Below are 23,972 nucleotides of genomic sequence, written 5' to 3'. Positions count from 1 at the left end.
GCGGGTTGCGTGCAAGGCATCGACTAACCCATCACACTATACCCGTCCCTTAGTCTCAATACTATCAACGAGAATGAGAAGCAAGCGTGGATAAGAAAAATTGTTACAAATCTTAATCGGAGTACGCACTGGTTTTCGATGACAACCTAACAGAACCCATAAAAAATAGAGGTAGATATTAGGATATATAGTACTGCTAGACCTTTTATACACAAACCATATACAGTCGCTGTCCCGGGTTGGCGGTTCAATACATAGGGTGCTGGTCTTATAAACCAGTTGTCGTATGTTCGAGCTCCGACCTGGAAGGATTCGTAGTGTCAGGAGAGTCGTAGCTCTAGCCATGCAATGCTTCTGTACACGCTGAATCGGCTGCGAAGTCTGTTGAAACAGAAGGTCGAATTTCACTACAGGAATGTAATACCAACACGGAAAGAAATCCGTTACTGCTGTCATGATTAAAAAATCATGAAACCAATCATTTTAACTTCTCATGAAACCATGAGCAATAACTCTTCTCCCATGAAAATTAATCATGGTTAATCATTGGTTTCTTTCAAAGCTCGTAACTACAGTTTTCTACCCGTATATCACTTCGAACCATTTGCCTCAAGTGATGTGATAGATTGCTTAATAGATTAATGGTAGAGCAAAAAGCAGACATTGAAAAGCAAGACCTACTGAAAATGCTTACTTGATACTGAAGCATATTCATTTAATAATCATGTTGTTATACCCATCGGCTGATAGAGAATTAAACATAACATAAAATTAAAGATAATGAACCGAAAATTGACTTCATAAGAGACTTAGCACGGCTACGCTTTTCATTTGACAAACATCAATGTTACATTTGGTTTGAATGTATTCTTACATATTTGATGTGACCGTTGCTGCTAGACTAATATTTCGAGATAAATTCGATTGTGACTTTGGAACACCATCTAACGAAAATCAGAAAAAACTACAAGGATCAGCCCCATGGGGTTGTTCGAACCGTTGATGTGGAACAAGGCAACCAAAATTTCTAATGATCTACAATCAAAAAGTTCAATCAATCCGAACCAACACCGAACATCATTTGTCTTGATTTGCATTTGTTTTATGACCGACGAAATTACACCAATATCCCAAATGTATGCAATTATATGTTTGTACATACTTGCGATTTCGATATTTAAGCTTCTCTTCGCCAAGCTTGTGTTCAAGTTTATAATGCAAGCAATTTTTTAGCGTTAAGTTTCTCTACCATTCTGCGATTTCGGTTGAAGCGATAAACTGTTTCTCATTATCAATCGAGTTCATCTAATATAAATTAGAAATTAATCTTAAGCACTCAAAATTTATCCAGAGGTAGTTGTCAATTTCTCATGGGGAAACGACATAACAAGGAATTCCGAGCTTGCATGACACAAGATCAGAGCATACCAATTAAGGGCTGAGACTAGTGTGTTTTAGGGCGTTTTAAAGGGCTATTTTCACGCTTCAAATCTGATTTTCTCAGAAACGGTGACGACTATCAAAAAACCCAACTGACAATCTCGTAGAAGATTAGTTTAGATTATTCTGTGAAAATTTCAGAATGATTGTTTGACTTTAGCGGTCGGGAAAGTCTTTTTTCTGAAGGAAGAATTGCATAGCTGAAAACGCCGTCTTTCAAATTGTTCACTGAATATCTTGCCTTCAAAAGCATGGATCAAAAATCTATCCTGACAATGTCTAGATAATTTCATTTAGATGCGATTAGTGCATAAAAACATATATGTTGTCGCGATAAAAGTGAAGGGAAAGTTATTTTTGTAAAGGTTAGTCGATTTGTATGGTGGCGCCATTTTAGTTCCCTGGTAACGTAACGAAACATGAGAGAGGAATAAAATCGGCTCAGCAAGGTTGCCAAACAAGCGGTAGCTTTATTGGATTTTATGTGATGTAATCAAACTTGTAACCGAAAATATCAAAACTTTCTTGGCCACCCGGCCACATCGTGAGTCTTTTTATACATTTACGAGAGAGAATGGAGAGAAATGTAATACGCACAGCAAGCAAGCTAGAGGTAGGTTGCTGCTAGACAGCAAGAGAGAAACGTTATAAAACGATTTGAAGCTCGTTTTATAACGTTTCTCTCTTGCTGTCTAGCAGCAACCTACCTCTAGCTTGCTACGAGAAGGACTGAAACGTTAGCTTTAATTTCGCTTCTATTTATAGATTCGCGTGCTTCCAACAGCTTCGCTTTTGCATCGATTGACCAATCAGAGCGATGCTCTCTCTTTGATACATCGCTTACTCCTTCAAAACCGTCGACTATGGCAGGGAAATCCGGTATGCTGGAGATTTTTTGCAGACAAAATAGGACACTGCTAGCTATTAATCAACATTTCAATGATATACAATTCAAAATACATGGCTATGAACATTCAAATCAATACGTAGAAATATTTCCTATCAAATGATGAAATAATATTAATAATTGATACAAAACTGACTGAGCTGTAAGTGTTTAAAACCTGACCACATTTCTACGTGTAGTTTGTGATTTGCACCCCTAATAAAGATGTGTTCCACATCAAAAATTGACTTTGATTAATTTGTTTCATAGACATAACAACACAAGCTAGACGACTTTGCAAACGATGTTTTGGAAAGTAACATAAAAGGAAAAATCGATCCGCGGTATTTGCAAGAATTCGACATAGAGAATCTTTTTAAGAGGTTTGATTCACACGTGTTTTTTCATGCAGTTTGTTTAAGTGTTTAAATTCTGAAACACAAAATCAAAACTGAGGCAATGAACGCAGGTAAACACGTTATTTTCGGCGTCGTCGTTTTTCAAAAGCATAATATTTTAATTGTTATGATTCCGATTAAAAAGAATTCGACGTGCTTTTCACTGATTTTTGTTGCAAGAATTACCATCGTTGCAAAAATCACACATAACGCCTGAATTTATGTTGCAAAAATCACCATCGTAGTCGCTTTTAAGCACCGTGATACCGTGGTCGCTCATCTAAATAAGTTAGAAGGTATGGGAATAATTGGAAAGGTTGAGTACGCCGAATGAGCGTCCCCCATAGTAGTGGTAGTGAAACCAAATAAAAAAGATATCCGAGTTTGCATGGATGGGTCTAAGACTGTAAACCCATACATAATAACACATCATTATCCTCTCCCAATTATAGATAACCTTATTACAAATAAAAGGAGTGCAACAAAATTTGCACTAATCGATTTAAAAAGAGCTTATCAACAGCATGTAGTGTCTGCAGCATCCGAAAAATTATTAGTAATTAATACTCACAAAGGTTTGTACGCTTACCGCAGGTTACTTCTCGGGATAAAACCAGCAGCTTCGATTTTCCAAGCAGTCATGGACTCCATTTTAAGAGATATTCCTGAAGTCCAAACATATATAGATCATATCCTCATCTGGGCAGATTCAGATAGTAAGCTATTGAGCAAGATCGAAATTGTGTTGGAAAGGTTAATGCATCAGAACGTTTAAATCAATGCCGATAAATGCCAATGGTTTATCCCCAAAGTGAATTATTTGGGTCACATTCTTTCGGAGGCAGGTGTCGCCAAATCCAGAGAAAGTGAAAGTGATAACGGACGTGCCAGTGCCAAATCGCAAACATTACTAAAAGCAGTCTGTGTTTTTTCACAAATTCAATTGCACATTTTTAATATTGGTTGACGCATATTCTCGGTGGATTGAAATCCGGAGAATGACCAAGACTAATGCCGATCACGTTGCACAAGAGTTCGATAATATTTTCACTGTGCACGTTAGCATGGAAGGCATAACTTTAAGAAGGTTATCGAAATTCACATATCTGATAGACACAAATGGTGACATTCGAAAAAAAATCAATTGAAATTTATCTCCCAAACACTTTTCACATTGAAGAATTGTGCTGTTTACGAGTTAAAAGTCAAACAGGAACCTAGTAATCAAGATTGAGACACACAAAAAAGTACAATAGAAAACACGGGACGCAATCCGTCATCTAAACCAGTCGCTAAAATATTAAAAAATCAGTCATTACGTCGATCTACTAGACAAAGAAAATATAAATTCAAAAACCTAAATTTGGAACGGTTAGTAAAAAAAGGAACACAAAGGAAAAAACATAATAAATAAATAATGAATGAAATTTTATTGAACAATAATGTAAGAATTGGTTTGTGAATTTAAGGAATAGGAATAGGGATAGGAATCCCAGCTCTCAAGTAGACAGCAAAATCCGTAATAAAGTACACAGATAAAAATATTTTATGAATTTCCATTTATTTTCATGCACATATTTGGAGCAGGCAATTGAATGGAAAGTTACATTACAAAACTAAGAGGTTTGTAAATATACTGTCTTTTGCAATGAAATACTAAATGAATATTAATGTAATTTTACATCAATCATGAATTTAAATCAGATTTTCGTTTCAACGTATGTCTATTTCATAGTACTATCGGTTTATATGTCGTTTAAGTTTCATCTTTTCTTTCTGTGTATAGTGATAACTGAAAGCTTGTACTGGATAGACGTGTATCAAGTGTAAGTCGTCCGAAAGTCCTGTTAGTCATTACTGAACTTAACAGATTGCTGTATGAAAAGTTTCATTATTCCACAATGGTATTTGATTAAGACCTAACCCGGATATTTTGTCGAACAAGTAATGAAGTGTTTCATTCTCCCCAGGAAGGAAGTAGGAATGTAAAATGCTATCATTTTCAGCGTCTGGAATAAAGTCGATATTGCGGTGATTAAAGTCTCCATATATATGAATTTTAACTTCCGATGGATGCTTAGTCACAATTTCATCAGCAACATGCAGAAACTTTTCATATGTGCCTTTCTGGGCATTGTTAGGAGGAAAATTTCGCTTTTTGCACCTTCTTGACTTATCGCTGATTATTATTTTGATGCCTAATAAACGCCACCCAGAATAGTCGGGTTTTTTACAGTTCAATTCGTCATCCAAACTGGGGCATGAGTCAGGTGTTGATGATGATGATACAACAATTTGAATTCCAGCAATATTTGTTGATAAATACTTCAACTCCTCTAGAAAGTCCAACTCGAGCGTAGAATTCGGATTGTTATTCATTCAATGTTGATTCATACCGAACAAACAAAAACAGTTAAAATAAACAAGAAAAAATATTTCGTGCGCGGCACTAGGAGCCAATGAAAAATACGTCCGAACTTGTCGATGACTAATTTACGAAAAAAAAGTACAGGTGTGTAATGTCAGAGACATAACTGGATGTCGCGAATACGAATACAACGGATACTTTTTCTTTACACTTCCGAATATCAATTAGTTGATCGATTGTGTGAATTGTGCAAGTTTTGCCCTTTTATACTACTAGAATTTGAAACGATACACCTACACTACAGTACAGATTAGTTACATTAAACATTCTGACACACAAATATTACGAAATAACCAGTATAGTTCTTTATGATAAAATATTGGTGGTTCTGAAAAGACCATTTTATGAAGGCGTTCGTGATGGAGAGTGACGAGTTGAGTTCAAATTCCGATGGATACCATTGACAGCCGATACTGATATGTGTTCTGTTGTAGTCTCCTGATTCTTCCGCTTGCGTTAACTAGCTTTGTATTTCGCTTGGAGATTCCTCGATCGCACCATAATCAACACGATGACAACGACAGCCAAATTCGAAATGAATGGCTTCTGAGTCGGTGCTATGCATTTTAAATGGCAAATCAGCAGGAACTTCTACAAACTGCAACAGCCATCTGATTCTTCAGGCACAGTTTAGATTCTCTACAAATCAGCGGATACAGAGACCTAATGAGTATGCTGCATTTTTGAACGATTTTGTCAACCTGTGACCTGAATATCAGATGTCTGTCAAAAGTGAGTCCTAGATAGATAACTTCATCGGACCATTGAATGACCTCATCACCGAATCGTATTCTGCATTCGTCTGATGGAACAAGTTTTGGAGATCTTGAATGTGGAAACAAGATGACCTGAATTTTTGCTGCATTGATCACAATTTTCCAGCTTGTAAAATATTCCGTTAAAGCGTCCAGACCTGTCTGTAGTTTATTCTTCAGAGCAATAATGACACGACCTTTGTAAAGAATGGCAGTATCATCAGCAAATTGTGACAGAACACCATCACCCGGAAGAGGTGGAATGTCTGATGTAAAAATGTTGTATAGGATGGGACCTAAGATACTTCCTTGGGGTACACCAGCAGGAATAGTAAATCTTTCTGAAAGTGCATTATTCAGAGAAACCTGGAATGCTCTATCTGCAAGATAATTTTTGATAATTTTAATAAGATACATGGGAAAATTATACCGATGCAGTTTGAACACCATTCCATCGTGCCACACATTATCGCATGCCTTTCAATATCCAATATTGCCATGGCAGTCGTTTTGGACACTGATTTGTTTTGCTGGATGACGTTGTTAACCCTTGTGAGTTGGTGGATGGTGGATCTTCCTTTCCGGAACCCAAACTGTTCTTCCAGAAATATATCCTGTTCATCTGCGAAAGCAAGAATTCGCCTTTGTATTGACTTTTCAAACAGCTTGGATAGGGCAGAGAGTAAGCTGATGGGCCGATAGCTCTTGGAAAGGGAAGGATCTTTCCCCGGTTTCAAAACTGGGATAACTTCAACTAACTTCCACTTTGAAGGGAAGTAACCAAGCTCCCAGCACCTGTTAAAAATTTTAGCTAAGAAGACAAATGAGCTAATACTCAAATGTTTCAGCTCAATGTTGAATGTGTTGTCGAAACCGGGAGCCTTCATATTATTGGTTTTTTTCACAACAGTTTTCAGCTCATTCGCAGTGACTCTACTTTCCTCAGGAACCAAGCTGTCTGATTGGTCAACTTCCGTTACGCTATCAGCAACGGCTCTTTCATGTGGACTAACAATGTTAAGTCCTAAATTGTGAGAACACACAAACTGCTAGCGCATTTGCCTTCTCTACTGGTGTGATTAAAAGTATTCCTTCAGCTGCTTCCTGGGGTGACATCAGAGGAGGAATAGGCTTCGGTTTTTTCTTAAGCACCTTCGTTAGGGACCAGAAGGGCTTTGAATGTGGGAGAATTTCTCGAAGGTTTTGCTGGAAGTTCCTGTTGCGAAGCTCAGATATCCTTTCCTGGATTATCCTAGTTAAGTTGTTATAAGAAGTCTTCCTATCTAGGATACCAGTTCGTTGATACTGCCTCCGGTAGATATTTCGAAGTCGGATGAGTTTCTTGGTGACACTGTCAATTTGAAGAGAGGAACTCGGCATATGTTGTACTGGAACCGTCCTATCACGAGCGACTGTGATTGAATGCTGGAAGGAAGATAGGGCCGCATCGATTTCCATCGGGGAATCAAGTGGCAAATCGATATTAATAAGTTGGTCAGCGATTTGTTGAAATTGGACCCAATCGGTGCGATAATAGTTCCTCCGTGGTTGAAAAGGCACTGTTTCTGGTGAAGATCCCAACGTCAATATTACTGGAAAGTGGTCGGAAGAGCGCTCGTTGAAGACAACCGGAGAGCTGTCTGTGGCGATGTTGCTGATGAATATATCCAAAATGGAATGAACTCCCGATCTGAAAAGCCGCGTTGGTATCCGGAGCGAGGATGTTGTATTGTCCAGCTTCGTAATCTTCGGCAAGTACGAATCCGTTTCGATTATGTCTTCTGTTTCCCCCCAGCTCATGCCGTGCGTTCAGGTCCCCAGCAATGATGAATTAGTTCTGTCGTCGAGTGAGAATAGCCACATCTCGCTTCAATGATGCACTCGTACTATCTCGAAGATTGGTTTGTTTGGGGCTGTACGCTGCAATGATGATGATGGGTCCCATCGTCGTTGTAATCTCAATTCCGATGGCTTCTATGAGTTGCAATTTAAAGGCTGACAGAAGCCTGTGCTGAATGGATCGTTTAACGGCAATGGCAACTCCCCCTCCTCTGGTAGTTGTCCTGTCGAGCCTGTGAATCCTATAATTGGAAATAAAAATAGAAATTTCAGGTTTAAGATGAGTTTCAGTTAAAATAGCAATATCGGCATTCTTCTCTTGAAGAAAGTCGGACAATTCAGCAGTTTTGCTCCTGAGTGAGCAAGCATTCCAATTTACTATAACCAACTCATTATATTGCATATTCGATGATGAATTTGCCTAAGGCGTTGATTTGCTCTAACCGCGTTCTGCAGTTTCGTAGCTTTGTTGTCATTGTTTCAAAAATGACGATCAGTTGTTCAGCAGAGAATAAATGACCAGAGTCATCCTTTGCTTGTGGTTGATTATTGCCCCATCCAGGAGGGATTCTTGAGGAAGATTCTTTTTGAGATGCGGCTGAAGTCTTTGGATTGCTGCGAGGAAGTGGCGGCAAATTCGGAATATCCCTCTTCGGTGGGAGCCGTAGGAAATTAATTTCATCCTTCTGTGGAACATTCTTGCGCGTTGATTGTTTACGGGACGCCTGTTGTCGAATTTTTGTAAACTCAGCACGTTTGGGACACGATTTGCTAGTAGATGGATGGTCGCCATCACAGTTCACACATTTTACAGCGTTGTCATCTAGTAGGCAATCGTTGGTATTGTGTGGTTCGGCACATTTCCCGTACCGACTTTTCATGTGGCAATTCCTCGCTCCATGACCGTAGTTCAAACAGTTCGTGCATTGTATGACATCCCGATGTACCGGTTTATACTTTTGCCATGAGATGATTATGTGAAATAACGATTTAATCGTTTTCAGTTGACTCATGGTGATGGAGCCCTTCTCCAGATGAATCAATTACAGTTGATCTCTAAACTTTTTGTCCGTATTATGTCGTTTCATTTTGAATACCATCATAGGCTTTAATCCAGCCTCCGACAGTGCTGCTTTAGTTCGGCTTCCATCATATCGGGTAGTCCTCGAAGTACAACCTTCATAGGTTTGTTGGCGGCAATATCGTGTGTGAAGTATTCCACTCTTGTCTGCTTCAGATAACATTCCACTCCTTTGTAGTGGTTCAAAGCCGGAACAGTTATTTTGTAGCCTCCAGTACATAAACGGATTGTTGCCTGTAGTCCTTTGCTGATCAGTGTGTTGAAATCCGAGCGTAGAGTTGGTGGGAAGCCCTTCAGGTAGAAAGGCGGCATTTTTTCCTTCTTCTGCAGTTCCTCTTCGACATCAACTGGCAGATCAGCATATTGGTTTTTACTCAGCAAACGGTCGTTTACCTGTACATCACTTCGCTTCAGACGCGTAGCATCCTTTGGATCCTTCTCGGATCTATGACGCGTTTTACCCATAGCTTGGGTAGGTAGAAACTGTGAATAAAAAATAAAACAAAATCGAAATTAGTCGTAGTAGGTTATTCGTCTATCCACATCGAGTGTTAGATGACGAATGATGATCGATTTTCGTCCACGGTTCCCCTTTTATACGGATTCAAATGAAGATATGTTCCTGTCTACCTCAAAATCGTCGTCCTTGCGCGAAAAAGCCAAACAAATGCAAAGCAAAGAGTTTTCCGTGTTGTTTTAAAAGTTTTAGAAAACTTAATTTTTGAGTTGTTTGTGGTTATCTCATAATGTTCAAAATATTATCCTAAGTTCCTGATCATACTTTTGATGAAATGGTGAAATAATTATGTTGTTGCCGTTATTACAAGTCGAGATATTCACGATTAAGTTCTGCCCATTCTTCCATATGGCTAATTTTGAAAAGGCACCCCATAGTAAAGTAAGTCGTATTCACAACAAAATCATCTGGACCTGACTGCAATTTAAAATAAGGTAAGCCTTTGAAGCAGCAAGAAAAACTAATGTTAATGTTGGCGGAGTCTTATTTGTATTGCTTCATATAAAATGAGGTAAATAATACACTCGTTTAGCTCATTCCTTTCTATAAACATCTTGTTTAAGGTAGGATAAAGCTTGAGAGTTTTAGTACAGAGTAGATGGCATCATACCCTGCGCATTTTCTATTCTAGTACATTATTTCTGAGATAGGAAACTAGTTGAATAGGGTTATACGAAAATATAAAACCTCACTTGTAATTAAACCACAACGTAGTTAAGTTCGTGAAGTAATAAATCTGTGTGTGAAGCTTCTTTTGAGTTTAAAGCAATTGTCTTGTGAAGACCAACTAAAGAAGCCTGCTGCTTGTACTACCCGGTTTGCTGTTTTCTACCGGTCACAACATAAACTGGTGCCATGACCAGGATTAGTTAGAATCTACAACTTAAAGGCTGACAGCCGCCGTTAGTATCAAATATCAGGTTGGAATATTGTTTTGCACAATAGTCTTCATAAGACGCCATCATCGGCATTTGAATCGACCGCCACCACGCTCGATTTGGATGTAATTCGCCAATTACGCTGTCGCTATTATAACATACAAGGCTTTGTTCTTAAAGCCACCAGGTAATTGGCTTTCCAACAACGTTCTATACCTTTACAGGTGCATTTAGATTCGCTTTCTACTTGTTTTCTCCACTGATTCAACCACTGATCTAAGTTCCGCTTATTTGGAACATTTACACATTGATGCATGAAGGATAACGTCGTGATCATCGACTGGCATATCTCAACTACCACCAATTTCAACGATTTGCTGCTACCTACACGCGAGCCACCTTTGGGAGGAGCTGACATATTCTTGTACAAGGAATATTTAGCCTTGGATTAGGTTAGTACCTTTCCAAGCCTAATTCTTTCTATCGCCAGTGCTACCTGGTCTTATTTTCTCAGGTGCTGATTACCAACCTCGCCGTTATACGTTAAGGAAAACATGAGCAACGATAGAAGAGAACAGCAGCTGAAGGCACGAAGAACTACACTGCTTGCTGCAATTGATCGCACTGACACGTTTCTGCAACGTTTTCTGGCCGAACGGGATGCCTTTGAACTGTCTTTGAGACTAGACAATCTGGATGTGCTAGGAAGTACAAACAGAGCTGGAAGAAATGGAAATAAACGACAAAGGAATGGTAAGCAACTTGCAGTTTCGTTCGGAGTTTGAGACGAAACTTTTTAGAATAAAAGCTGGTCTAATTTCTAGGAAACCTACTACTCCTTCGATGGTTGATCTCCTTGGAAACCACCCTACTCGAACAGCTTCTAGTCTTGTCGGTTTAAAATTATCGACGATTTCTTTACCCGAATTTACTGGCGACTACCAAGACTGGCTCGCTTTTCATGATACATTTTACGCTCTGATTCATTCCAATACAGAGGTGGCCGACAAACAAATATTCCACTATTAGCGTGCTGCATTGAAAGGTGATGGTTGGTAAATGACTGGACAATGCGCAATTCAGGCCCCAATGTGGTTCTTAGCCTCTTGTCCAGTAACTCCTATCCCTACCTACCCGCGGTGCCGGCTGAGGTACGAGCAACCATAGGAAAGATCGGGTAACCAACCCCGGTGGGACCTTGGTCGTATGCTGACAGGGAAGAGGGTCCTCTTTAGAGGATGTCGGAGCGTCTGTACTCCATGTTAGGAGCGGCTTCAAACAGCGTCTTTTCTGGTATCCAGCGGCTGAGTATGAAATGCTGTATCCCGTCCAGCTAAATCCAAGGTGGCAACCCCACCAACGGGATCGTCCTAGTGCTAGTTGGGACGTTAAACAGAGCAAGCACGATGATCCTCCGGCGAGACAGGGGGTTGACGCAGGCCTAATAAGCCGCCCGTAAAACACCTATTACGAATGATACAGGAGAGAATACGACCCGGAACAATCGGCCTAGACCCACGCAACGAAAAAAGGACTACGATTGGAAACTTGGAACATGGAACTGCAAGTCGCTAGGTTTCGCAGGCTGCGACAGGATAATATACGACGAACTAAATCCTCGCAGCTTCGACGTCGTAGCGCTGCAGGAGCTTTGTTGGGTGGGACAGAAGGTGTGGAAAAGCGGACATCGAGCGGCTACCTTCTACCAAAGCTGTGGCACAACGAACGAGCTGGGAACTGGCTTTATAGTGCTGGGCAAGATGCATCAGCGAGTGATTGGGTGGCAGCCGATCAACGCTAGAATGTGTAAGTTGAGAATTAAAGGCCGTTTTTTCAATTACAGCATCATCAACGTGCACTGCCCACATGAAGGGAGACCCGAGGACGAGAAAGAAGCGTTCTACGTGCAGTTGGAACAAGCCTATGACGGCTGCCCACGCAGAGACTTAAAAATTGTCATCGGGGACATGAATGCCCAGGTAGGAAGGGAGGCAATGTATCGACCGGTAATCGGGCCGAACAGTCTGCATGCCGCATCGAATAACAACGGCCAACGGTGTGTCAACTTTGCGGCCTCCCGAGGAATGGTAGTCAGAAGCACCTTCTTTCCCCGCAAGGATATCCACAAAGCCACCTGGAGATCACCTGACCAACAGACCGAAAACCAAACCGACCACGTTTTGATCGACGGAAAATTTTTCTCGGACATCAACAATGTTCGCACCTACCGCAGTGCGAATATAGATTCGGACCACTACTTGGTTGCTGTATGCATGCGCTCAAAACTTTCGACGGTGGCTACCCAACGTCGAAACCGAACGTCGCGGTTTAACATCGCGCGGCTCCGGGATACTGGAGTAGCCCAAGATTACGCGCAGCAGTTGGCAGTGGCACTACCAACGGAAGAGCAGCTTGGTGCAGCTACTCTTGAAGATGGCTGGAGAGACATCCGTTCTGCCATAGGTAGCACTGCATCAGCAATGCTAGGTACGGCGGCTCCGAATGTGAGGAACGAATGGTTCGACGACGAATGTGAACAGTTAGTGGCCGAGAAGAATGCAGCTTGGGCGAGCAAGCTGCAACACCGGACGAGAGCAAACGAGGAGCGATACAGACAGGCGCGGAACAGACTAAACTCGATATCCCGTAGAAAAAAGCGCCAACAGAAAGACCGAGATCGCGAAGCGATGGAATAGCTGTTCCGTGCTAATGACACAAGGAAGTTCTACGAGAAGGTGAACCGTTCGCGCAGAGGCCATGTGCCACAGGCCGATATGTGCAAGGACACCAACGGGGATCTTCTCACGAACGACTGTGAGGTGATCGAGAGGTGGCGGCAGTATTTCGACGAGCACCTCAATGGCGATGTGGCGGAATACGATAGTAGCGGCGCGGTAACGAACTTGGGAACGCGTGCGGAGGACGATAGACTGCCGGTCCCAGACCTCCAAGAAGTGGAGGAGGTGGTAAGCCGGTTGAAAAATAATAAGGCCGCTGGCGTTGACCAACTACTAAGCGAGCTACTAAAACACGGTGGTAATGCACTAGTGAAAGCACTGCACTGGGTCGTTACCAAGATCTGGGAGGACGAGATTTTACCGGAGGAATGGATGGAAGGAATCGTGTGTCCCATCTACAAAAAGGGCGATAAGCTGGATTGCTGCAATTACCGCGCGATAACTCTGCTGAACGCCGCCTACAAGGTACTCTCCCAGATCTTATGCCGTCGACTTTCACCGATTGCAAACGAATTCGTGGGACAATATCAGGCAGGATTTATGGGCGAACGCGCTACCACGGACCAAGTGTTCGCCATCCGCCAGGTGTTGCAAAAGTGCCGCGAATACAATGTGCCCACACATCACTTATTCATCGATTTCAAATCAGCCTACGACACAATCGATCGAGAACAGCTATGGAAAATCATGCACGACTACGGATTCCCGGACAAACTGATACGATTGGTCAAGGCTACGATGGATCGAGTGATGTGCGTTGTTCGAGTATCGGGGATAAACTCGAGTCCCTTCGAAACTCGCAGAGGGCTACGGCAAGGTGATGGCCTTTCGTGTCTGCTATTCAACATTGCTTTGGAGGGTGTGATAAGAAGAGCGAGGATAGACACGAGTGGCACGATTTTCAGAAAGTCCGTCCAGCTACTTGGTTTCGCTGATGATATTGATATTATAGCACGCAACTTTGAGAAGATGGAAGATACGCACATCGGACTAAAAGCTGAGGCCAAGCGGATCGGATTAGACATCAATGTGTCATAGACAAAGTACATGAAAGGCAGGGGCTCGAGAGAAGATAACGTCAGCCACCCATTACGAGTTCTGATTGGTGGTGATGAAATCGAAATGGTCGACGAGTTCGTGTACTTGGGCTCACTGGTGACTGCCGATAATGACACCAGCAGAGAAATTCAGAGACGCATATTGTCAGGAAATCGTGTTTACTTTGGACTGCGCAGGACGCTTCCATCGAGCAAAATTCGCCGTCGTACGAAGTTAACTATCTACAAAACGCTGATTAGACCGGTTATCCTCTACGGGCACGAGTCCTGGACAATGCTTGCGGAGGTTCAACGTGCACTAGGTGTTTTTGAACGGAAGGTGTTGCGAACCATCTTCGGTGGAGTGCGGATGGAAGACGGTAGGTGGAGAAGGCGAATGAACCATGAACTGCACCAGTTGCTGGGAGGACCAACCCTCGTCCAAACGGCCAAGGTCGGGCGGTTACGGTGGGCCGGGCATGTTGTTAGAATGTCGGAGAACAACCCGGTTAAAATGATTATCGACAATGATCCGACCGGTACAAGAAGAAGAGGCGCACAGCGGGCAAGATGGATCGATCAGATTGAGGACGACCTGCGGACCCTTCGCAGCTACCGAGGCTGGCGGCGAACAGCAATGAACCGAGTTGAATGGAGACGCCTCCTGTATACAGCAGAGACCCGCGTGGTCTACGACTGAAAGAATTGAAATAATTGAAAGGTGATGCTGCCCAAGTGATCGAGTCGATTTCAATTAGTACGGCAAACTATCAACTTACATGGGAAGCCCTTGTATCTCGTTATTCGAATGAATATCTTCTCAAAAAGCGTCATCTACAGGCCTTACTTGAAACGCCAAGAATGAGAGAAGAATCTGCCATCGCTTTGCATGGACTTGTGGACGAATTTGAGCGACACACAAAGGCAAGTAGGCGAGCCGACTGAGGCCTGGAGCACAATATTAGAACACTTGCTGTGCACTAGACTTCACGATCAGACACTTCGGTCCTGGGAGGATCACGCTTCTACTCTTGAAAACCCAACGTATGCAAATTTGGTCGAGTTCCTTCAACGAAGAATGCGCGTGCTTGAGTCCATCTTAGTGAACCATGATTCATCACAGTCGTTAGCTACTTCTAATGCCTTTATTAAACCTACATCATTCGCGGCCTCCTTCGCAGAACACAAACAAAAAAACACTTCAATGAGTTTTTCTACCAATGCCATTACTGAAGAAAATTCATTGAAGAAAAATGACATCAGTCGTTCAAACGAATATCTCTACGAGATAGGCTAAAGTTGGTCAACCAGAAGCGACTTTGCTTCAATTGCTTGCGTGACGATAATTTTGTCGGTAATTGTCCCAGTCAGACTAGCTGCCGTACCTGTGATAAACGTCATCATACCACTCTTCATCCGGGTTATGCAGAATGCACTTCGAAAGAGAATCTGTTTCAGACCCTTACCGCTACCTGCAATCGTCCACAAATATCAGTCAAAACAAATGTTGCGACAACCTGTAATGTAAATCACACACCAATAATAACTGACACTTCCACGACTAGTGTTTCTTATTCTGCACTTTCCACCCAAGCAAAGCAAATAGGAAACGTGTTCATGCTGCCTGTTGTTCTTAGTGTCGTCGATACCTATGGCCAGGAGCATTTAGCCAGGGCACTATTAGACTCTGCTTCTCAACCCAATCTCATCTCTGATCGTATGGTGCAAATTCTTCGACTGAAACGTAAACGAGTAAATGTACAACTTCAAGGACCAGGAGGACTAACAATGCGGGCAACAGACACTGTGTTTACGACAATTCGTTCTCGAAAAGCAGATTCCTCCCGTGAGATTAAATTTATTGTCCTGTCACAGGTCACAGCGGACATGCCCGAGCACGATGTGCCCATCGATGACAGGAACCTTCCTAAGGATCTTTTCATGGCGGATCCAAATTTCTATAAGCGATGCCAAATCGATATTAAAGGGTGATTTTTTAAGAGCTTGAGAACTTTTTTAAACAATAAAACGCATAAAATTTGCAAAATCTCATCGGTTCTTTATTTTAAACGTTAGATTGGTACATGACATTTACTTTTTGAAGATAATTTCATTTAAATGTTGACCGCGGCTGCGTCTTAGGTGGTCCATTCGGAAAATCCGCTTTTTTATCGACAAATTTTGTTCAGCGATGAGGCTCATTTCTGGTTGAATGGCTACGTAAATAAGCAAAATTGCCGCATTTGGAGTGAAGAGCAACCAGAAGCCGTTCAAGAACTGCCCATGCATCCCGAAAAATGCACTGTTTGGTGTGGTTTGTACGCTGGTGGAATCATTGGACCGTATTTTTTCAAAGATGCTGTTGGACGCAACGTTACAGTGAATGGCGATCGCTATCGTTCGATGCTAACAAACTTTTTGTTGCCAAAAATGGAAGAACTGAACTTGGTAGACATGTGGTTTCAACAAGATGGCGCTACATGCCACACAGCTCGCGATTCTATGGCCATTTTGAGGGAAAACTTCGGAGAACAATTCATCTCAAGAAATGGACCGGTAAGTTGGCCACCAAGATCATGCGATTTGACGCCTTTAGACTATTTTTTGTGGGGCTACGTCAAGTCTAAAGTCTACAGAAATAAGCCAGTAACTATTCCAGCTTTGGAAGACAACATTTCCGAAGAAATTCGGGCTATTCCGGCCGAAATGCTCGAAAAAGTTGCCCAAAATTGGACTTTCCGAATGGACCACCTAAGACGCAGCCGCGGTCAACATTTAAATGAAAGTATCTTCAAAAAGTAAATGTCATGTACCAATCTAACGTTTAAAATAAAGAACCGATGAGATTTTGCAAATTTTATGCGTTTTATTGTTTAAAAAAGTTCTCAAGCTCTTAAAAAATCACCCTTTATAATCGGCATATCGCATTTTTTCGCGTGTTTCAAGTCATCAGCACGAGTAGTCCTATCAGGCGGACTTCCCGAAATAGTGGACAGTGTCTTTGGTTGGGTTGTAGCTGGTTCTGGTCATATGAATGTGACATCTTCAGATACGGTTAATTGTCACATAACGACTGTATGCTTAGACACGTTGGAAGAACAGTTAGAACGTTTTTGGCGAGTTGAGGAGCTATCAGCAAAATGTGATTACTCTATGGAAGAAAGAGAATGTGAGCAATGTTATTGTTCTACTGTTACAAGAGACCCTACAGAACTGTGTACGAAACCCTCGCCGTTCTGATTTTGATGCAATGATAGGAGAATCACAATCTGTCGCTTTGCAATGATTCAAACATTTAGAGAAACAATTGGCACGGGACTCTGAGTTAAAAAGGTGGGTGGGTAATGTCAGAGACATAACTGGATGTCGTGAATACGAAAACAACTGACATGTTCCTTAACACTTCCGAATATCAATTAGTTGATCAATTGTATGAATTATGCAAGCATTCCCCTTATTCACTACTAGATTTTGAAACGATGCACCTGAACTAAAGTACAGATTAAACATTCTGAAACACAAATATTATGAAATAACCAGTATAGTTCTTTATAATAAAAATAGCCGCATACAGAATTTTAATGTCGTTTATTTCATTTCGGATTTGCATAATTCATTGAAATAAACTATCAATATGTTGTAGGGATTCGTTTCTATCATTCAGAAGGGTAAAATTGCGTAATTCTCTACGACATGTAACTCTGGAACATTTTTCGCAAAAACAAAGAAGGCTTCACCTAATTTCGATTATTGTGAGTTTCACACAGCGAAAAGTGCACAAATCTAACCAAACTGTTCTAGATTTGCACTGAACTGAGGATATTTACCTTCGATTTGCGAACAACAAATCCTAATAGTTCTTTAGAAAACTTTTAGAGCCATTAAAACGACTGATTTCGTTTGTAGCTTTTTTACTAATGGGCGGTCCTAGGCGCTATAAAAATAGCAGCATTTAGAATTTAAATTTCGATTATTTCATTACGGTTTTGCATTTAATTGAAAGAAACTGTCCGGAAAGCTGTACGGGATTCATTCCTGCCTTTCAGAAGGAAAAAATTGTGGAGCTCACTACTATATTAAACACTGTTCGGACATTTTTCTCGAACGATTTGTTGTACAGCAGCAGATATTTTGTTTTCTTTCTAAGAACAAAATACGTTCATACAAAATGTTTCAGAAAAGCTTAATTTTAAATTATTTGCGATTATGTCACACATCTGAAAATTTCATCATAAAATTGTGATCATATTTTCGATGGCATGTAGCAAAAATTATCTTGATTCGTTAGATACAACAAGAGATATCTCAGTCTTATAATACAAACGAATATTGTTTACTGTCCGACGTTTCGGCCTTTGATGTAGGCCTTTTTCAAGGAAAACTGGATAATTTTTTGTGTTACATTGACAAAAACATAGAGCGTTGAACAAATAATACAATGTAAAAACTTACTAAAGTCTATCGTTTATAGTCAAAATATGTCGATGTCTGACGCTATGTTGTCTGGTCAATTGTAGAACATGCTTCAAGATACTACGAGAAAATGGTCATTTACATAAATACTGAATCAAAAATTATTTAAAACAATTCTTACTATTGACTGCATAACAAATATTTTGTTTGCATAAATCACGTACAGTGTCACAACTACTTAGTTTAACGACTATTCTGAAGCTTTCATCATGGTGATCAAAAACAATAAGCTTATCAACGTTATTAAGTAACGTTATCGTTGAAAAGCTCAGCAAAGTGCTGTGTAGAGTACGGTAGTATTGGTGTTTATCGGAGAGTTGTCATTTCTTATCGTATTTGATGGATTTGATAGAATGTAGAATACCAGCGTAAGCGGTGTTGAGGCCTTGTACATCGGTGCGATGATTAACTGTTTTGGTAGTATTGGAAATATGAGACATTTCCAACAGAGGCAAAGCTGTAGATCGCAAAGATCGATCTATGATCTCTGTTTTCTCCATTGACAAAATTGTGTCCTTCATTGATGGTGTGATGAATGAGTGCTGTTTTCTCTTTTAGCCTTGATATTTCTTCATCTGCGTGTGGTGGTGGATTTTCAGTTAATTTTAAAAATTGATTAATGTTGTTCTGGTTCTTGTTATGTAATTTTGGATTTGTGTCACTATGTTGCATCTATTTTTATCCTGAATATGCTTGTCTGATGTTGTTGTGAGAATGGATTCGATGTCGGCAATGAGGTGGTAGATTCGAACGCATCTAAGGTCAACAGGTAATGAAAACTTTGGTCCCAAACTAAGCAGTGTTTCCATTGCGGGGAGAATATGTATATTAGTGGCGTTGAGAACAGATTTTTCTTTCAAGTTTGGTATACTTTTTGCTGGATATGTAGCATTTAGTAATAGTCTGGTTATTTTAAAATCTGCTTTCCTTTTCTGTGTACGTCTTTTGTTTTGAAAAGGCACCTCATAGTAAAGTAAGTCGTATTCACGACAAAATCGCATACCATCAATTTATGCATGAATACATCTCGCTAGGTCACATGCGGCTTGTTGTTCCTGAGAAGCAGTCATCCGCAAAATGCTTTTACCTTCCGCATCATCCCGTCGTGAAAACCTCAAGTACAACCACTAAGATACGTGTTGTTTTCGATGGTTCAGCCAAATCGTCCACTGGATTTTCCCTTAATGACGCTCTACGCGTCGGACCGGTTGTTCAAGACGACCTATTTTCGATACTTCGGACATTCCCCGTAGCATTAGTATCAGATATTGAGAAAATGTACCGACAAGTGCTTATACATTCAGATGAAATCGCCTATCAGCGCATATTCTGGAGATTTAATAATTCTGATCCTATCCAATCGTGCGAGCTGTTGACAGTCACATACGGTCTAGCCCCTTCATCATTTTTGGCAACCCGCACATTCGAACAACTAGCACGTGACGAGGGAGCAGCATATCCAATTGCTGAATACACTCTTCGAAAGGGATTCTACGTTGATGATTGCTTAGCAGGTGCTGAGACTGTCGAAAAAGCCATTCAGTTGCGTGAAGCACTGAATAATTTACTTTCCAAAGGTGGATTCACTTTGCGCAAGTGGACGTCAAATAATCTCGACGTACTGAAGGGACTTGAACAGCACCAGATCGGGACGCAATCAACCATCATGTTTGCTCCCCAGGAATCAGTAAGCACCCTGGGAATAGGATGGGAACCAAACAAAGATTCACTACAATTTGGATCTAAAATCATACGAACGGAAGTAGCTGATACCAAACGAAAAATTTTGTCAGCCGTCTCACAATTATTTGACCCACTCGGATTAATTGCACCCGTCGTTATTCGTGGCAAAATGTTACTTCAAGAATTATGGTTACTACACAGCGATTGGGATCAACCAGTGCCAGAAATCGTCCAACAAAAATGGGATCCGTATCACAAACAACTACACAAAATTGTTGAATACAAAACCGACCATACGCTTTTTTGCCAAATTCTAAAGTTGAACTGCATACTTTTTCGGATGCATCAGAGTCTGCCTACGGGGCATGAATTTATGCGCGATCTGTCGATGAACACGGCAACATTCGGGTTTAGCTACTGACATCCAAATCGCGTGTAGCTCCTCTGAAACGCATAACACTGCCTAGACTCGAGTTATGTGCAGCCGTAATAGGATCTCAGCTTTTCTTGCACGTAATGAAAGCTTTAGAACTGAATATGTCAGATGCTTGGTTCTGGTCTGACTCAACGATAACACTGCAATGGCTTCAAGCACCTCCGCATACTTGGAAAACATTCATCGCCAACAGAGTTTCGGAAGTACAGAGTAACACTCACGGGTACCAATGGAGACACGTATCCGGTAAAACTAATTCAACAGATTTGATCTCTCGCGGAATAAATGTAGAGGAATTGTTGGTAAGCGATTTATGGAAGTATGGCCCCGAAAGGTTGCACCTTCCAAAAGATCAATGGCCGAAAATTAAGCATCTACCGCTACTGACTGGAAATATCAAACTTCGAAAAGTCATAGCAGCTGTCGTTCACACAAAATCTGCAATTAACCCAATATTTAATCGATATTCTTCTTTCAATGCACTAGTCCACGTAACAGCTCATTGCCTCAGATTCATTCACAATGCTCGCACGAGAAATCGATCATTACCGCAACCGTCCAATTGTGAAGGTTCTAACAAAACGTTATCTGTGGAACAATTGGAGGATGCAACAATGCGTTTAGTGAAACTTGCCCAGCATGATTATTTTAAGCAGGAAATAAAAGATCTACGAACTACAAAAGCTGTATCAAAACAATCACAAATACAATCACTAAATCCTTTCATAGATGAACAAGGAACGATAAGAGTAGGGGGTATAGGCTTCGATATTCAGATCATACATTTCACTGCAAACATCCATCCTTGTTACCCAGCTCTCATCCATTGTCCCAAATGTTTGCCAAGCATTACCAACTAAAAATGTTGCACGGAGGTGTTCAACTAACCCATGCAGCCATGCGTGAAAACTATTGGCCAGTGCGTGGCAGACGATTGATAAGAAATATCGTTAGACACTGTCTCTCATGCGTAAAAGCTAATCCCGTTCCGGCACAACAACAAACTGGTCAGTTACCCGTCTCTCGTGTCACACCAAGCAGACCATTCACAGTTACCGGCATCGAATACGCTGGACCGCTTTACTTGAAACCCTTGCTCAAACGTGCCTCCCCTGCAAAGGCCTACATTTGCATTTTCGTATGCTTTTCAACTAAAGCAGTTCATATTGAGCTCGTTTCTGACTTGACAACATGAGCCTTTCTCGCTGCTCTTCGCCGTTTTGCATCGCGTTGTGGTTTGCGAAACACATCCACTCTGATAACTGAAAAAACTTTGAAGGGGCTAGGAACGAACTGAAAGAGCTTTATCTTATGCTACAGAACGAACAAGAGTTTGAGGTTATCCAGCCAAACTTATCCATGAATGGAATAGTTTGGCACATGACTCCTCCAAAGGCTCCCCATTTCGGTGGTCTTTGGAAGGCGGCCGTCAAGGTTGCAAAGGCACATCTTCATCGTCAACTAGGAAACACTCGGTTGTCATTTGAAGACATGTCAACGGTCTTATCTCAAATCGAAGCTAGTATGAATTCACGACCCTTAACGCCAATGTCTGATGATCCAAACGATCTTACGGCATTAACGCCAGCACACTCCCTCATTGAATCCACGATTCATACATTGCCAGATCCCGATATACATTGTGTACCAAGTAGTAGTTTGGATCACTATCAACGTTTACAACAACTTCATCAACAATTTTGGCACCGACGGAGAACAGAATATTTGCTAGAACTTCAACGGGATCATAAAATTTGCGATGCGAACATCTGCATTTAACCGGGCCGAATGATCCTCGTAGTGGATGAATTCCAGGCACCACTTAAATGCCCGCTTGCTAGAATTCTGGATATACATCCCGGAGAGGACAATCTGACTCGTGTAGTAACCTTACGAACTAGTAAAGGCATCATAAAACGTCCGATCGTGATAATCTGTTTGTTGCCAATAGATACGCAGAGTCAACTGTAGAAAAGGACAACAACAATACGAACTCTGTTTGAAGGTTGCAGTTAAATTCCTCCTGAAAAATGTTAGAATAAAATATCAATACGATTTGCTCTATTTATAAGTTAATCAAAATTAAACTGAAATTATTAATATTGAAATTGTTATTTCAAGGTGGGGATGATGTTTAAGGTAGGATAAAGCTTGAAAGTTTTAGTACAGAGTAGATGGCATCATACCCTGCGCATTTTCTATTCTAGTAAATCATTTCTGAGATAGGAAACTAGTTGAATAGGGTTATACGAAAATATAAAACCTCACTTGTAATTAAACCACAACGTAGTTAAGTTCGTGAAGAAATAAAAAGCCTCTTTTGAGTTTTAAGCAATTGTCTTGTGAAGACCAACTAAAGAAGCCTGCTGCTTGTACTACCCGGTTTGCTGTTTTCTACCGGTCACAACACATCTTTATTCAAACTTCTCACTATTATCCGGAGTCTACTTAACACTACGTCATAATTCTTTGGCAATTGAACATCATAATTTTTCTGAAGTAGACCTATTTCATAATTATTCACTTTCTTTCGGAGAGTTTCTTTAATAATATCTTTCGAGCGTTTTTGCTGCTTGGATTTAGATAAACTTGCAACAGCTCCTAAGTCCTCAGTGGAAAAGAAATGTTTCATCATTTTCCTCCATTCGTCTTCTTCTGGAATTATCATGACGTACTGGCTCTTTGAATTGCCCAACACTAACCATTCTAACTTTGTTTTTATGGCTATGGGCTCGTATGCTCGTTTTTCTAACTCAATAAATGGTTATGATTTACAGTTTGGGTTTCTCATACTTGTACTCAGTTACAGGGACCTCACCCAAGTATGGATATTTATCTTTAAATTAGGTACATCCATGGACAGAGCTGGTAGGTCTAACTTTTTACGGTTTCCACATTTCGTGATGAGAGCCTTTTCATGCTCTATCCAGAGACTCTTAAGTTAACCGTTCTGCTTTCATGAACGCTCGAAATGTTTCAAGTCCATTTTAGCCGTCTCTTCTCCTATAAGCGTTAAAGAAGATCCTGCATCGAGAAAGACAAGTGTTTAAATTATATTTTATTCAATAATATAATTTTAAAGGCCAACTGCTTAAGCTCTAAGATGTCATGCGATTTTTTTTAATTATAAATAACGACAAACTTAAAACTAGGAAAGTATCTTTAGGTGATTACGTATTGGAGACACAGTAGTCGATTTTGGCAAATCCAGCCTTCAGCTGGCGATCGGCATCTATGGTTACCGCATCCTTCGGTCCGTGTGGGTCCGTGGGAAATCCGCATGTTGATGATCGACTGAAGTGACCTTCTATGTTATGCAAGATAATGAAAGAAACATAGAGAAGTAAATGTTGTGGAAAACGGAGTGAAAAAGGGAATATGGG

General features: G+C 40.9%; 1 protein-coding gene across 3 annotated transcripts in view; it reads left to right on the top strand.

The window, feature by feature from the left end:
- Positions 1–23,972, top strand: part of LOC131427598 (potassium/sodium hyperpolarization-activated cyclic nucleotide-gated channel 2) — a 1,904,453-nt gene that overhangs the window by 505,310 nt on the left and 1,375,171 nt on the right. Inside the window, exon 1 of one of the 3 annotated variants that reach the window (XM_058590945.1) lies at positions 10,694–10,975. The exons of the other annotated variants lie outside the window; for them this stretch is intronic. Coding sequence (XP_058446928.1) covers positions 10,777–10,975 — 199 coding nt within the window. The 5' untranslated portion in view covers positions 10,694–10,776. Of the gene's footprint in view, positions 1–10,693; positions 10,976–23,972 lie in introns of those variants that run through there. 3 annotated transcript variants of the gene reach the window in all.

This window comes from Malaya genurostris, chromosome 2 (assembly GCF_030247185.1).
Source record: "Malaya genurostris strain Urasoe2022 chromosome 2, Malgen_1.1, whole genome shotgun sequence".
In the NCBI taxonomy this organism is placed as follows: domain Eukaryota; kingdom Metazoa; phylum Arthropoda; class Insecta; order Diptera; family Culicidae; genus Malaya; species Malaya genurostris.
Note: the sequence above shows the minus strand (reverse complement) of the source record. Positions and strands in the feature narration are given on the sequence as shown.